Below are 15,132 nucleotides of genomic sequence, written 5' to 3' on the forward strand. Positions count from 1 at the left end.
TGCATGCAAATGAGATGCACAGAGCAGGCTCTTTCAAGAGGTTTTCTTTGAGATGGGATTAACACCTACGGCTTTGGCAGAAATGCCTATTCAATTGGACAAGGTGGCTTGTGGGGAGTGTTTTTTTGTGCGGGACTGCAGGAGGGAAAGGACGGTATCAACACAGAAGTGGTGAAACTCTGCGGGTTGAGCACACCGCAGCTCGCAACTTGCACTGTGTGTAAAGTCCAGGAAAAGAGGCTGCAGAGCGTGGGCAGGATGTTTCGGTTTGCAGAACGAATAAACTAAAAGTACCGTTGTGCATAAATAGGAAATATCAAATCCTAAGAAACTTGAGTGTCATTTATTTTAAAGCTGCATCATTTTGTTGTATCCCACGTGGTAAATACTTTGTTTAAATATCCGAATCCGATAATTTAAAAACCATATTTGGTGGACTTTCCAACAATTCATTTGCGTGTATCTCTCTCACTCGTCTCAGCTGTTACGTATCCATTCGATTTAGGAGTCGTTATTCCAGCCACGTTGTTGCACCCACTCAACTTTAAACGATAATCCGGTTTAGAAATCTCTTGACACAAGCCAATCAGATTCAGTCCCGTTTCCTTTTAAGGCTTTTAGAAAAACCAGAGTCGATCAGTGTTGTAACAATGTTATATTTGGTAATTGGCAGGGCGAGTTTAGCTGCGGCCCGCTGCGTGCGGGACCACCGTTTTTCCCAGCTTGAAACCAACGGCGTTGTCTGGTCACACATGGTGCCTTCTGTTTCACTTGCCGCCACCATCAAATTGAATTACATCGGAAAAATCAACTCTCAACTCTCCTGAACTGGAGGCTTGCTTTAGCTTGGCTCTCCCCAGGGGACCCGGGGAAGTTAATTTCTTGAGCGGGGCGAGAGCAACAACTGTTACAGTTCAAAAATGCAGACCTCCTCTTTGGGGGCTTGATCAAAAAAACAAGCAGACAACGCCGACATCCACGCTTTAATCTCAAGCACAAGTCTGACAGTGTTTCTCAGCGCGGCGGCAGGCAGCAGGGGGAAGCAGTACAAACAGCCTGTCAGAGGGTTTGGACATGCCGGGCCTAAACTTCAATCGCCGCCGCCTCTCCCCTAGACAATCTGATCAGGGAGGCATGTTCAAATAGACATTTATCGGCAGATTTCTCGGCTGACGGCACGCGAAAGGGAGCACGGCGGCAGAACAAAGGGACTGCTGCTTTATGAAAATTTGATTCCAAGATAAAAGCCTGCACAATAGAATATAAGTGCGAGTCGCTCAGACGGCCTGGCCGATTTTCATTTTTAATAGAACCTTTCAGATCACGGTGACAATTACACGTACACAATACTAAGCTCGCAGTTCTATCATCAACATTAAAAAAAAAGACAGGAACGGCCCAGGAGAAAACTCCAAAATACTTAACAAAACCTCTTTATGCAGATGAGGCGAATTGTCACTTTGAATTACGTCCGTGCTCATGTGCTGTATTGGAACATGCCAACTCTCTCTCTCTCCCTGAATGAGTTGCCGGTCTGGAAGACATTGATTTGCATTTCTACCTGGGGCACTCCACTGATTTCATTATACTTCCCAGGATAAAGAAACCTCAATTTAGTGATAAGATCATAACTGGGTCACCGGGTAAGGCTCCGTTTTAGTCGGCAAACCTTTCCAATGTCTTCATTCAAACCTCTGAGGGATTTTTTTGCCAATTGGACTGGCTGATGAGCCTGATATCTGGGGAATGACTGTGGATTAGACCTGTACTTGCCGGGACACCAAGTACTGTTACTCACATAAAATATGAGCGCGCCGCGAAAGTAATGTTTTGAAAAATGAGACGGCCAGAGAGAATCTTCAACTGGATCACACAAGCATTTCAAGTGCACCAGAGAGGATACTCTCCTGCATTAACCCGGACATCTGTACTTAGTTTTACTGAGTAGAAGACCATGTCTATTCAAAATCCGTCACTCACTCTGCTTCGCATTATGTTTCAGGACCAAATCCATTGAAATCCACCAGCAGTGCTGGTGGATTTTGATGGACTTGGTATGGGATACACATGGCTTACCTGCCAAAATCCCCCAAAATGGAAAAAATGGATTTTGATGGAGTTGGTAAGGTTAGGGCTAATGAACATTAAGATTCTAGTACACATTATTTATAATGAAAAATTGATTTGATTTTGTGGGGTTTTTTTGTTTAGCTGTTAAAGGGAAAATACAACATTTGTAAATGTTCATCAAAAATAAAACTACAAATCATTTTGAAATACCTTGCTGGACTGTTAGTGAATGACAGTGTAAAGCATCCTGTACAATCATGGCACCTGGTATACTGTCATTTTCAAGAAAAGTGGTATTTTTGTATCAATTTCCAACGCTGATCGGCCGACCAGCGTTGCAAAAAAACTGGCATTTTTTCAAATACTGGCCCCAATTGACCATCGCACTTGTTTGCAATCAATTACACACCTATGAACGGGTACAAGCCAGCTAGACTGGTTCCCTGACCTTACAATGTATGTAAACTGCTGTTTCTTCTTATATGGAGTCAGGGAACCAGACTACAGGAAACTGATTGTTTTTCTTGTTTTTATAGCATTTTCGAACCCAATACCTCAAAAAAAAATCAGCGTAACTATATTTGCTATATATTTCCAACCCCCCAATTCCATCCATTTCTGAAAATTACAGCAAAAGCAAATGATGTATATATTCCCTTTAATAAGCCCCACTAAATCAACAACCAAATGACTTGGTTGCCCTTCCTGAATTCAAACCCTGAACACACCTGTCAGCATACATGAACTACATACTTACTGTATGTGCATGTTCGCACTGTACATTACTCTGGCTGCCAAAATTGTCATTGTCTCTCTTTTATACTTGCAGGCCTTTACTGAAATTAATGTCCAGGCTTTGTACTTTCATGAATGATGGATTCAGGTACATAAATGTGCATAAGGCATATCATTCAACTTGAGGTTTCATTCTCAGTTTTGTAATTTTGTTAAAAGAAAGTCTATGAGTTGAACCAACAAGACCGCATCAATCATTCCGGAACCTACGGTTCTGAAGTAAGTGACAGATTTTTGCAGGTTTAGGGAGGTTTCACACATTCTTTTGGGTATAGTTCTTGTCTTGATGATGAACAAATTCAGGTGGTTTTTTTTTACAAAATAATCAAATTACAAATTTTAGCATTAAAATCTGTGTACTTCTTGTCTGACTAAACATTTCAGTGGGAGGGCGCCAAACAGTCAACTCGATATTTGAATAGCGTGTTTTGTAAGGAGTTTCAGTCCGGACCAAGAACAGAACGGCACCAGACACTCAAAGGCACAAGCATGCATGCACGCATGGTCTGGTGGTTCGGCTTGGGGAAAAAAACAAAAACACCCTCTCTATGTTGCAAGCCGACTTCAGGGCCGACATTCCTGGGTTGAATAATCTGACAAGTGGGCAGCCGACCAGAAACGGGACTGTCACGGAGATGATTGTGGCTCAGCGCTCTCACGGCAAACATTTACCTCTCACAGGTCAACGCTTGACTGATCAAAACATTCGCTCCGACACATGCATCCAACCAAATGGTGAAGGAAAGGAAGGAGGGGGGGGGGGGGGGGAAGGGGGAAGGAGATGCATGACAAAGGGCTGTGGGGCCTGATGCCTGTGAGCTATTTTCAAAACAACATGCAGAATTAGTTGTCCACTACAAGCACCATTTTGAAACTTAATATTTCATTTTTGAAAAGAAGATGCCTTGATTGTAACTTAGTTTCAGTTGAGTAAACCTTATTTCGGTCATGTTTTTTTTTCTTATTTTTTTACCGTTATTTGTTCTTTTTGCTAGTCGAGAGGGTTCTCTTACAGACAGACTACCTAACTGATTGACTAACTGATTGACTGAGTCACTGAATGACTAACCGAGTCAAAGACGGTCCACAACTGCCAAAACCTGTCAAACTTTCAGGTCAAGTTGACTAAGATAAAGCCCTTTTATACTAGAGCCACTCAACCCTGGGCGAACCCAGTACCACCTTGGGTTGGACTTTTATTTTTCAACCTGCATTCGACACCGCATCGTTTCACAGTTTGTTTCTTGCAAACCTAGCTTATTTCACTTGATTACTACCGCTTCCAACACTGGCAAGAATTTCAACCCGGGTAGAAAATCTCGACTTGGTCTGGCAAGGTTTAAGTTCATTCCGGGTTGAAATCAATCTCGGGGTGACGCAGGGTGAAATTTTTCAAGTGTGAAACGCTGCACGTTTTCAACCCTGTGTCAACCCCGAGATTTGTCTAGTGTGAAAAAGGCCTTAAGCAAGCCTAGTGTTGTACTTTCATGTAGTAATGAACCCGGATGACATAACTGGGCCAGGTCACATCCTTTTCATACAATACAAACTATGTGCACAGGCAGGCAGACTAATTGACACAAGCAGTTTTAGTGCAGGCAACCTTTTGAGGTCTGATCTGAAGCTCTACCGATCACGACATCACTGCTGCGCTCACAAAATTGACAAGTCACATTAATTACTGTAAAACCATTGCGATTGTTAACCAAAAAAAAAAAAAAAGGTCATGACAGACAAAATGGTAAAGAAATGATTGCAGGTTATGGTACATTCAACAAGCAGGTGCACGACAAGGGCTCAAGTAAAAAATGACATGAAACCTTTCAGGAAATACCTATCACCATACCAGTACAGTGACACTGCCAAAACTACACACAACGCAACTTGCGAAATAAATCTCCACACAGCTAGGAATTTATGAGATTTTTTTTATGAAAAAAAAAAAGCTTAACGTGTCAACGCTCAACGGGGAGCCAATATGACGCCAAGTGCCCCTCCCTTTTCGACAATGCATTGTACTTACACACTGGAGTCCGTCAGCGACATGGTGTCATCCGAAATGGCATCGCTCGACAAGCTCTGCAGCTCCGAATCGTTGGTGGATACAGCTGGCGCGAAAGACGTGAAGCTGGGGTGATAGGGACTCGGCACACGGGCGCTGCTTCCTTTCAGGTAACACCTGGGTTCACAATGAAGCAAGAGAAATCACACTTACTGCAACTGGCAATGAATCTCGGAACTTCCCTCGGAAAAAAATCACGTCTTCAGTCAGCGTACGTGTGCGAAATCGATATGCACTCTCACGCGTACTACATCATAAAAAAAACCTCGGACTGATATCTAAGCTTGATCGAGTCTCTAAACTCATACTTATTGTATTTTCGTTTTTGGGATGCACCCATGAAAACCGTGTCTGTCTTTTATTAGCGCTACATGCCTACCGGTATTACAATTACTCAAAGTCAACATGGTTCACAACCTGTGCTGAAATTGAGTTGAGCTCTTTAACAGTGTACAAAAAATAACGGGCTTGAACATCGCAAGCTCGTGTACTTCAGTGTAAACATGTCATAGGCGTAGCCAGCGGGGAGGGGGGGGGGGTAAGGGGTAACCCCAAAAATATTTTGTAAAGACTGCCCTTTTGAAATACCCTTTTTTTTCACCAGCGCTTACCCCCCCCCCCCCAAATATTTGTAAAGAGTGCCCTTCTGTTCTGAGCTAAAAAAAAAATCATGCCCTTTTTGTGCCATCGGCCGTTACAGGCGCATTTTGAATTTTGCTCATCTATTGCCCTGAAAAATTGTGCATTACTGTGCATAATCGTGGGTTTTGAACAGCACCCCCATCAACAAATGGTACCAGCCCCCCCCCCCCCCCCCCCCCCCTCCCTATTTGATTTTACGGAGGCCAAGTGTCCGTGGAGAAAAATGTGTCCGCATTTCAGCACGGATGTGCAAATGTCCTTTTCAAGACATTTTTCCCCCCAATAAAAATGACCTTGCTATGCCACTGCACATAGGCTTACAACAAATGTCATTGACATGCATGTATACATGCGTTTACTTTATTTTCTACATGCCTGTACATATCTTAATTATTTATTTTGAACAATTACCACAAAAATTCATTACGCATGTACCAGTACATTGTGAATATCATGATCTGGACATCTCTTACAACAGCATAACACCGAACACCTTTCAACAATTTCCATTTAAGTCGGGGCCCACTCTATAGAGTCTGATATTCAGGTGACAAAAATCACTTTTTGGTCATTAACCGGAAGGCCCCGGTTCTGGCGCAAGTTCGCAGCACTTTCACACTTTCTGCGGCTGGGGCCATTTGCCAGTTTTGTACCCAGTAAGGCTTAGATCAACACAATTTTTCGGCCACACTAGCTGCCCAGTGGGACACCAGTCCTCGGCACAGTCAGTGCTGAACGCACATCACCAGTGCCACGGATGAAGAAGAAAAAAAAAAGCAGGGAAAAAAAAATAAAAAATTGTCCCGTGCCCTACACGGGAGGCCGATTTCACTCAGGGATAGTGGATAGCGTGCATTGTCAAAGTGTGTGGTTGGCTGAGCAGGGGAGGCCAGGGAAGGGCAAAAATGGATGGGAACCAATTGCTGAATGGACCAACAAAACAACAAAAAAAGGTCAACGGCTCTTGCTAAGATGGACGTTCTCTCTACACTTCGTCTCTCTCTCTCTACCCGCAGAGACATTGAGAAGTAAATATCCATGAAATGACGTCATGGCAACATCTGGCTTTCTATCCCATTGACTTCCATGGATACGCACCAAAAGAGGGGGAAAAATCAATCTTAATTTCAAAAGAACCTGGAGCATTCTTGGTGCGTTGCAATTGCACACAAAACTGCAGTTATTTTTAATAATATTATAATCATAGCAAACGCTGCATTACAGCTAATACATTACACATGTATCTTGTTTCTAATTTTCTTGAGAGGCACGGCAACTCGGCAAACGACAAGAACGTTGAACAGGCATGCAACTTGGAAACTTGTGACAAAAAAAAAGAGGAAACTCCAATCTTCACAAGACTTTGTACAGTGTTTTTCCGTTTTTTAATGGCATGAGTGTGAAGTGAAACACGAGGAAATCAGCTGATCCGAGGAAAAAGTTGCATGCCTGGTTAAAGGACGAATACAAGAAATCCACTTCTAGACATGCATTGCATGTACATGTGTTCCCACGTGCGTTGTATGGGTACATCTATATTACGCACTGTACAGGTACATGTACAGTACAAATCACTGAAGAGATAAAGAACATTACTGACAAAGTGCACTCAAACAATTACTGCAGTAACAGCCTTGGACTCCCATGACCGACATGCAACACAACAACAATCATCTCCTTGTGGACGTGTGAAGCTTTGATCTTTTGCCGACCTGCCATCATGTACCGTAATAAAGACCAAGGGCGACTGCTGGACTTATGTGTCACTATGTTCATTTTAAAAGCAATGCATTCGACACATGACAGTGCTTTCAAGGGGGGGGGGGCGGTAAATTGATTTGTTCAGTGAAATGGATTGGTTCGAGGTGGCTAGTCCGGTTTCATGTATATAATGCATCGTGATGAGTTGATGTTAATGTCTTCATATTTGAACAGTGTGTGTACACAGAGGTGGATGGCCAAATGTTAAACAAAGTGCATGCATACTTACATGTGCAATGTACATGTACATCATGAACGTACATGTATGCCTACAAGGTACACGTACAATACATGTGGATACCGGGTACCAGTGAATAGAGATGCTCTTTCCACATTATTTATGTACATTGTATACACATGTACATGTAGGCTGAACACGTGTTACAGCAGATTACCAGTGCAAGTGTTCGTACATTTACATGCTTGTATACATACGTAATTTGTATGTGTACACGTACAGCTCCACAGCTTGGCTATGTGATGTGTTATATGCGCCATCTTTGATTGAGGTGATATTTTGTCTTTTCTATTCAACAATTCAACTGAACTACAGGTACCAGGGTTTTCATAAGATCCTATCGAAGGAGCAATTGGCAAAGCTGAAATTCATTTTGTCTGTTTTAAAGAAATGACATATGTATGTAACATCTTTTCTTTCTTTTTTGGAAATTACAAGTACATTTTGTCTACAATGTTTTTGTAGCTGATGTCAACGGCAGGATATGCCATTAACCTGAGAATATGCTTATCAGGAGGGGGCCCTTTCATGGTGGCAGCTTTGTATCTCTCTCAACTCAGGGCGCAATTACAAGACATGGCCAGTGGGTCATTACTACTGGGACTTGCTGATCTATCGGGCATCTGTGCCTCCAGTTATTAAGAACCTCCTCCCCTGATAAATACCGTGATCGCCGGGCAGGGGATAAACAGTCCAGTCTCAAACTTGCATGTGATTTTCATGTATTTAATATTAAAATCTGTGCAGGAGTGCAGCGTTGGTGGCGTAAAAAAAGTGATGAATTGACGGATGATTCTCAAGGTTTTTTTGGTCTGGTTTTGAAATCGGGATCCAATATCCATGAAGCTGCTTTGCAGAAAATGCTGCTTTAAATATCAATTTTTTGTGCTAAGCAAAAATCAGCCAGGTACCAGTGACAAGCAAAACACTTTGCATGACACTTTGACTGGTAACTCGATTTTTGCTAAGTAAATATTTTCTGTGCTTATCAGTTACGCAAAATTGGAATTCCCTTAAAATATGCAAATGCCTCAATCATTTCATTCACTTGGTTTACGTGTATTCAAGGTTTTAATATTATTAACCCTCCATAGATGTATGCAAACATACATTCTATGCCAAGTTGTCCTTGCAGTCAAAATCAAGTCACTGTTTTCAACATTTAAGAGCTAAGCAGTATTGGCTGGCTATGACTATTTATGTAACCTGATATGCTTTGACTGTAAGTGATTGGTAAGCCAGCTGTGCCCACTTCCTGTCTGTTTTTGTCTGTTGACCAAATTTGACTTGTCACAGTGCTTGCTTGAAATATGATCCGACTGTTGGTGACTTGCCTGTGTAAAAGGCATGGCAGGGGAAGGGGATTGATTTTTTTGACTGTTTGTGGCTGTTCAAACAGCAGGAGGGTTAACCTAATTAGGGGAACATGAGTACTGATTTGATTTTCTGATTATAATAATGTCCCGTGCAGTTTACCAATAAAAGACTGGAAATCCCAAACCCAGAACCTCCCCGGCCTCCTAAACTCAGATATATATCCTGCAGAAGCTAATGGCTAAGTGCTGCCCTCTTAGACCCTGACCCTTGACCTCCCCTTGAATTCAATACTGGCCTTCCAGGAGGCAGTAATAAGTGGCTGAATCTGTACATGATCCCTCCATTCCAAACGCTGGATTCATTTTCTACAGCAATTTTCCAGCAGTTCTACACAAAAATTGTTTTAGTGTGGAATTTGTGTTCATTATGGGGGCCTACATGCATTACAGTATGAAGGGTAATCACATGGCCTGTTTTTCTGATCGTCAAAGCCAAAATCTTCTTCAATTGAGAGTTTATGCCGTAGTTTCAGACATGTGTTTGGGGCAAAAACAGGTTCACACTCACAGGCATAACACTTAACAGGGATGAACATTAAATTTTAAGGTCACATCCAGTTAATTTAATTGGTAGAACTTTTTTTTTTAGTGATCACTATCACAGACCTAGGTCCCTGACTCTCCACGATATCAATCATGATACATAGTGGAAATACAGACTTGAAATTAACAATTTCTCCAGCCTATTCTGGGCTGTCCCTAATTGGTTGTGATCCCAGGAGAGACCGAGGGGGCCAGCTTTCCCTGAAGTGAAGCAAGAACTGGGCTTTGTCCCTTCAAGGTCCCCCCTTCTTATCGCTCGCTGGCCTTCTTGCCACACAAGCACTTGGGGGGGGGGGGGAGAGAAGCTGTAGGGACAAAGTTTCATTGTAGAACATAACAGGCAAGCTGCTAGCTGCGGACTGATTATGCATTGCGCAGATGGCAGAAATCGCAACATGGGAATTCAGGTTTCTTGGCTCAAAAGAGATTGGCTTTAACTGGCTGGGTCAGTAAGGTCGAGGGGAACCATCCGCGCTATGTGCCCTCCGTAATTGCAAAAGCAACCCACCAGTATATCTCCACATTGACTTCCCAGCACTGACGCTGCTTCTTTTTTTTTGGCGCTGGGCAGATTTAACCAAAAAAACCCACAAAATCCTATGCACGGTGCACACGTTCTGAATGTTGGAAGAGCAGACCCAGTTTCCTGAACTGCAGTGCACCGGGCTTGTTGATTCGGCCTTGATGGCAACAACCTCCCCCCCCCAAAAAAAAGGGGAATTTATTCCATCAGAGAATGAAAAGCACTTAAAATTAACTCTAGACAAACTTAACTGGGAACCACTAGGGGCCAGACAATGCAATTACACTGCATTGGGTTTATTGCCTGCAATTGCCGACCTCATAATACATCCTGGGCCAAGAAGCAGTATTATTCAATCAGTTCAATGGACTGGCCACCATTTGCTATCTCATTTAATGCAGGGGGCCATTTCAAGGTAGTTGCAGGGAAACTTTATGGCCCGGCAGTTTTACGGCCTCGCTTTTTATTATCCGCTGATCTTTTGTGAGTTATTTTATTTGTCTGTGGCCTTTCGTTTAACTAAAATGACCAGTTCTTTTTTTTACATTCCAGTTGGTGCCGATGCCAATAGTTGGGGCAGTTTATGGACCATCTGAAGACATTATATGAAATGTCCCTTTTTTATGAGTGCAAAGATTTCAGTTAGATGTGTTTTCGAAAAGGAACCCGAAGAAATGAATTTAACTGTGAGAGTAAATTTCTTCCTGATCAAAGGGACACTTTATTTCTAAACAAGTCACAATTGCAAAGTGAACGATTGTCGAGTTTTTATTGCTATTGCGGATGTCCGCATAGTTTGAATGAAGTAGGACTGTTTAATTAATTTAATGAAGCTGGACTAACACAGCCCCAAACTATACCACCGGTATAAGTTTTGAAAATTCAGAGCCACATGTATCCGTATGGACAAGGAGGTCAACAGTATAGACTCGCCACTCCTCTGTTTGATGCAGAATGCTTAAAGGTAACATACAACATTTGCAAACATCAAATAACAAAACTATCAAATTATTATGAAATAGCTTACTTGACTGCAAGTGAATAATTGTCTAAAGCACCCTGTGAAATAAGGGCACCTGATATGCTGTCATTTTCAAGAATGGTCAAATTTTATCATTTTCCAACGATGGTCGGCTGACCATCGTTGGGGGCAGAGTTTGAAGGGGGGAAAAAAATCACTTTTTCAATATTTCCAACGATGGTCGGCTGACCATCGTTGGAAAAATTGAAAAAGTGATTTTTTTTTTCCCCCTTCAAACTCTGCCCCCAATTTACCAAATTTAGTTAGTCCTTATTTTGTTTGCAGTCGGTTACACCATGAAGGGGTGCAAGCCAGCTAGTCTGGTTCCCTGACCTGACATTTCCCGACGTCTATAAATTGCTGTTTCGTCTGAAGTACGGTAGGAGTCAGGGAAGTAGGAACCAGACTACAAGAACAGCAAGTTTTCCTTTAGTTTTGCCAGCATCCACGCACACAAAACTTTAAACGGGTCAGCGTAACAATATGTGCTTTAAAACACTAGCCCCCGAATGATCCATTGCTGCATATTAATTCAGAAAAGGCAAAATGTTTTATAATAGACCATTATCATGTTGCCGCCATCTTGATCTTTTCCCATTCAAATCCATGTCAACCAAAGCGAGGCTGGAAGAAAAAAATAGTCTGGTTCCTTTTTGCACAAAAACCTGATCATTCAGTACTGTTATTGGATACAGGAAACATGACTGAAATGGTGGCAGCATGATAAAGGTCTATCAAGCTTCCACCATTTTAGTCATGTTCCCTGTATCCAATGACAGTACTGAACGATACTGTTCTTGTGCAAAAAAAGGAACCAGACTATTTTCCCTCCAGCCTCGATTAGGTAACATGGATTTGAATGGGGAAAAAAAATCAAATGGCTGCAACACGATAATGGTCTATACCTTTAAATTCAGCGCATCTGCAGCAAACATACAATGTAATTGATTCTGTGAGTCACAATCCAACCAGCTTCCTGGGAGGCATTTGCATGCACTGCCCGAATGTAAGATAAGACGATCAAAATGCCTGCGTTGAATTGCAATGGTCATGTATACATGCTTCTTAAAAAGAAAATAAAAAAATTCACTTGCAAAGAGGATGTATGCACGTGTTATCTGTCTACTGGCGCCATGGCCCACCATTTTGTTTGTGCAGTTGCAGTTTTATGAATTTAATGTTGGCGTACGCTGTGGATAAACACGAGGTGATGATATCCACATAATACACAGTCATTCATTCATGTGTATTCACTTTCTGTACATGTACACACATACCGTAATCACATTGTTCTTTCTTGTACACATGTACAGCAAAATAACAAAATTACATGTACGGGTACACAAATTATTAAACAAAAATAAATCGAGAAAAAAACAGGAAGGATTTCGGAGTCCAATAGTTCAAGTGTGTGTGTGAGGTCGCTAGGCAGTGCCCGCAGATAGGTGCCTTACATGGATTATCAAGCAAGGTAAACAATGGCCCAGATATCGCAGTAATGTTTGGCTACTTGTACCTTATCATGAAACAAAGGTTACTCGCTACAAAAAAATTATTCTGCCGGACATGTCGTAATTGTGCAGCAACTCTAACCGACCCGGCCATATGCTGGGCTACGTGCAGCAAATGAAAAACTCGGGTTGCACTTTGTATTCACATATTATGATAATGCGGACTTGTGCAAAGTTTGTATCAAAATAAATTTCACCTAAATCCCTTCAGTCATTCTGCACACCCCTCCCCTCCCCCCCCCCCCCCCCAAAAAAAAACCCACAAAAAAAACGACTTCAGGTAGAACTTCACTCTGAGGAAATTTATGCTCTGAATATAAATTTATCTACATGTACATGTACACATACAATTTGCAGTGACTAAAATTTTTAAGACAAAAAAATTAGTTTGAAAAAAGAAGTTGGGATCTAGAGATAATTTTCTTACTGCCCCTTTAAAGATTTAATTAAATCCGACTGTTTATCCCCGACTGGACAATGCCCCAAAAAACTGAACATAAACCAGATATATAAATGTTTTGCACACAAAGCCATAAAATATCTGCGCCATGTGTGAGAAGCCCAAACGTGCCATGTGTGTGTGCACTCCGAGAAAGGTAGGCTCAGCACTGAACTTGTTTGAACCCAGGGATATAAATTGTTCAAGTGCATGTAAACATCCTCGTAAACACACATACACCTCCTAAGTCAATGGAATAAACACCCGGCATAAATGGAGCGGGGCTGCTGTTTGTTTTTCACTTAATTTATCACCTAAAGGGCAATTTCCTTCTTTCCATAATCCCAGTGAATTATCTCGCAGAAGGATGGGAGCCAGTCCGGCGAAACATGACATCTAGCAGTCAGCAAGTTGGGTGTGCCCAACAAAGGCTACACGTACATGTACATTTTCACCCTTGCAGGAATATCAGAACAAGTTTGTTAACATAAAACCCCTCAAGTAGGAGAAAGTCTCAACAAAATACGCCAGACATTTTCTTTTGGCCAGAAGTGACTTCCAAACATAGCTGAATTCATATGAAGCACCATCTGCAGATACTGAAATATCTCGGTCCCATAAAAAAAAACCGGCCATGTAATGTATCCCAGGGCCGGAGAGTAGAGGTTCGGCAAATTGGCATGCTATATCATTTTGCCCATACGCGTGCTTTGCGTCAAATGTGCTGTTTAAGCAGAGATGACAGCATCCATGAACTGGCATGGGGTTAGCACATTTGCCTTGAATAACTCTCTCAAGGCCTGGATGCTTCTCCACAAAATGAAATTGCAGGAATGCTTAACATTACATGGCCTTTTTGAGATAGGGGATACACAACAGGAGGGCCCTTCATAGGTAAACTGCGTTCGCATTTGACCGCTCCAAACAGCGCCCTCATTGTGTCCATTATGTCTCACAAAGGCGACTGGAGAAAATGACACTTACCCTTCCTGCGTCTTACTCGTACCATGGCGATGAAATGATGTCTTCATGAGCATCTCCATGGTGAGAGGTACCTGTCCCTGATTGGTGGCAGCAGCGTCTCCGCTTGGGATGTCCGTTAGTTCCGCATCCTCTGGCAACGTCGGCAGGTACCCTGTAATCCTGGAGTTGCCCCCACTGGAGCTGCACTCGCTACTCTTGGGGCTAATTCCACCATTGTTTATGTATTGCACGTATAAATCGGACTTGAGGAACATCGGGTAGGTCGACTCCCGGATGTGTTCCTCCACCTCCGCCTGAGCTGTATCAAACAAGGTCTCGTCAAACACTGAGCTACGCACCATTCCTGCGATGTTAGTTCTCAACGCTGAGGAAAGCTTGACCACTTGTTGTCCATCCGCTTTCACAAACTTCTTGTAGATGACCTTAGCTAGTTCATTCCGCTTGGGGTCGTCTGCCGATTTCTTCTTGAAACCCTCAGTTGCCAGCCAAAACAAGAGCGGGTCCTGGGCCTTTTCCTGCACCAGGAACTGCTTGAATAGGCAAATCCCATCTTCGTCGGAAAGCAAGGCGTGCAGACTCTCCGTCCAGCGCGTGTAAGGTGGGGTGGTCGATGCCGACCCCTCAGGTTCAAACCCCAACGGGGCTTCATCCTCGTCCATATCTCCTCTGAGTCCGGCCTTCATGTTTGCCACGAGCGTGGACCGACGTGGCGTGGCTGAAGGTGACCGTTCCTTGCTGATGCCGGCGGGACCCGTCGATGCCGTTTCATTTTCCTCACCGGGCACGGGCGGCCGTTGGCTAGTGGGCAGGTTCTCCGTGAAGTTTCCACCACAATCTGCCATGTAGTGGTATACCTGAAGTGTCATGGCGCCGGGGAATGCGCACGTTTCAGCCTGCTGCCAGTCGACGGCATGAGTTGTCAGCAAAGTTTTAAGCTTCTCCCAGCGACAAAAGTGTATTTCATTCACCGCAGAGGAAAAATCTCAGCAGGGATGCCGACACAGCGATGAAACCAGCACAACAAGAACCTTTATTCAGCCGCCTATTCAGAGGGGGTACCTTCCCACACTGCGCTGGGCCACTTTGCTCAATAGATGACCAGCCAACTATGCACAACTCCTATTGAGACAGCTCACCCGCTGAATGGACCTGCAACAACAGAAGAGA

At 43.0% G+C, this 15,132-nt stretch overlaps 2 protein-coding genes across 2 annotated transcripts in view; both read right to left on the reverse strand.

Annotated features, from left to right (window-relative positions):
- Window positions 1-5,026, reverse strand: part of LOC119734233 (axin-1-like) — a 24,886-nt gene extending 19,860 nt beyond the window's left edge. The window contains exon 1 of the mRNA XM_038207606.1: window positions 4,889-5,026. The gene's annotated coding sequence lies outside the window, so the exon portion shown is untranslated. The remainder of the gene's footprint in view (window positions 1-4,888) is intronic.
- LOC119734540 (axin-1-like) lies at window positions 4,885-14,831 on the reverse strand. The gene is made up of 2 exons (XM_038208076.1): window positions 13,966-14,831; window positions 4,885-5,044 (listed from the first exon to the last, which is right to left on the reverse strand). The coding sequence occupies exons 1-2, from the start codon at window positions 14,829-14,831 to the stop codon at window positions 4,885-4,887; spliced, it is 1,026 nt and encodes a 341-aa protein (XP_038064004.1).
- Between the last annotated feature and the right edge of the window lie 301 nt (window positions 14,832-15,132).

Source organism: Patiria miniata, unplaced genomic scaffold (assembly GCF_015706575.1).
Source record: "Patiria miniata isolate m_02_andy unplaced genomic scaffold, ASM1570657v1 HiC_scaffold_27, whole genome shotgun sequence".
Taxonomy (NCBI): Eukaryota; Metazoa; Echinodermata; class Asteroidea; order Valvatida; family Asterinidae; genus Patiria; species Patiria miniata.

Bases quoted from the DNA above. Each gene is read 5' to 3' on its own strand.
- LOC119734540 (XM_038208076.1), bottom strand. From the start codon at position 14,831: ATGACACTTCAGGTATACCACTACATGGCAGATTGTGGTGGAAACTTC. The intron at 5,045-13,965 runs GTAAGTGTCATT...TTGTGAACCCAG, and splicing joins ACGAGTAAGACGCAGGAAGG to GTGTTACCTGAAAGGAAGCA.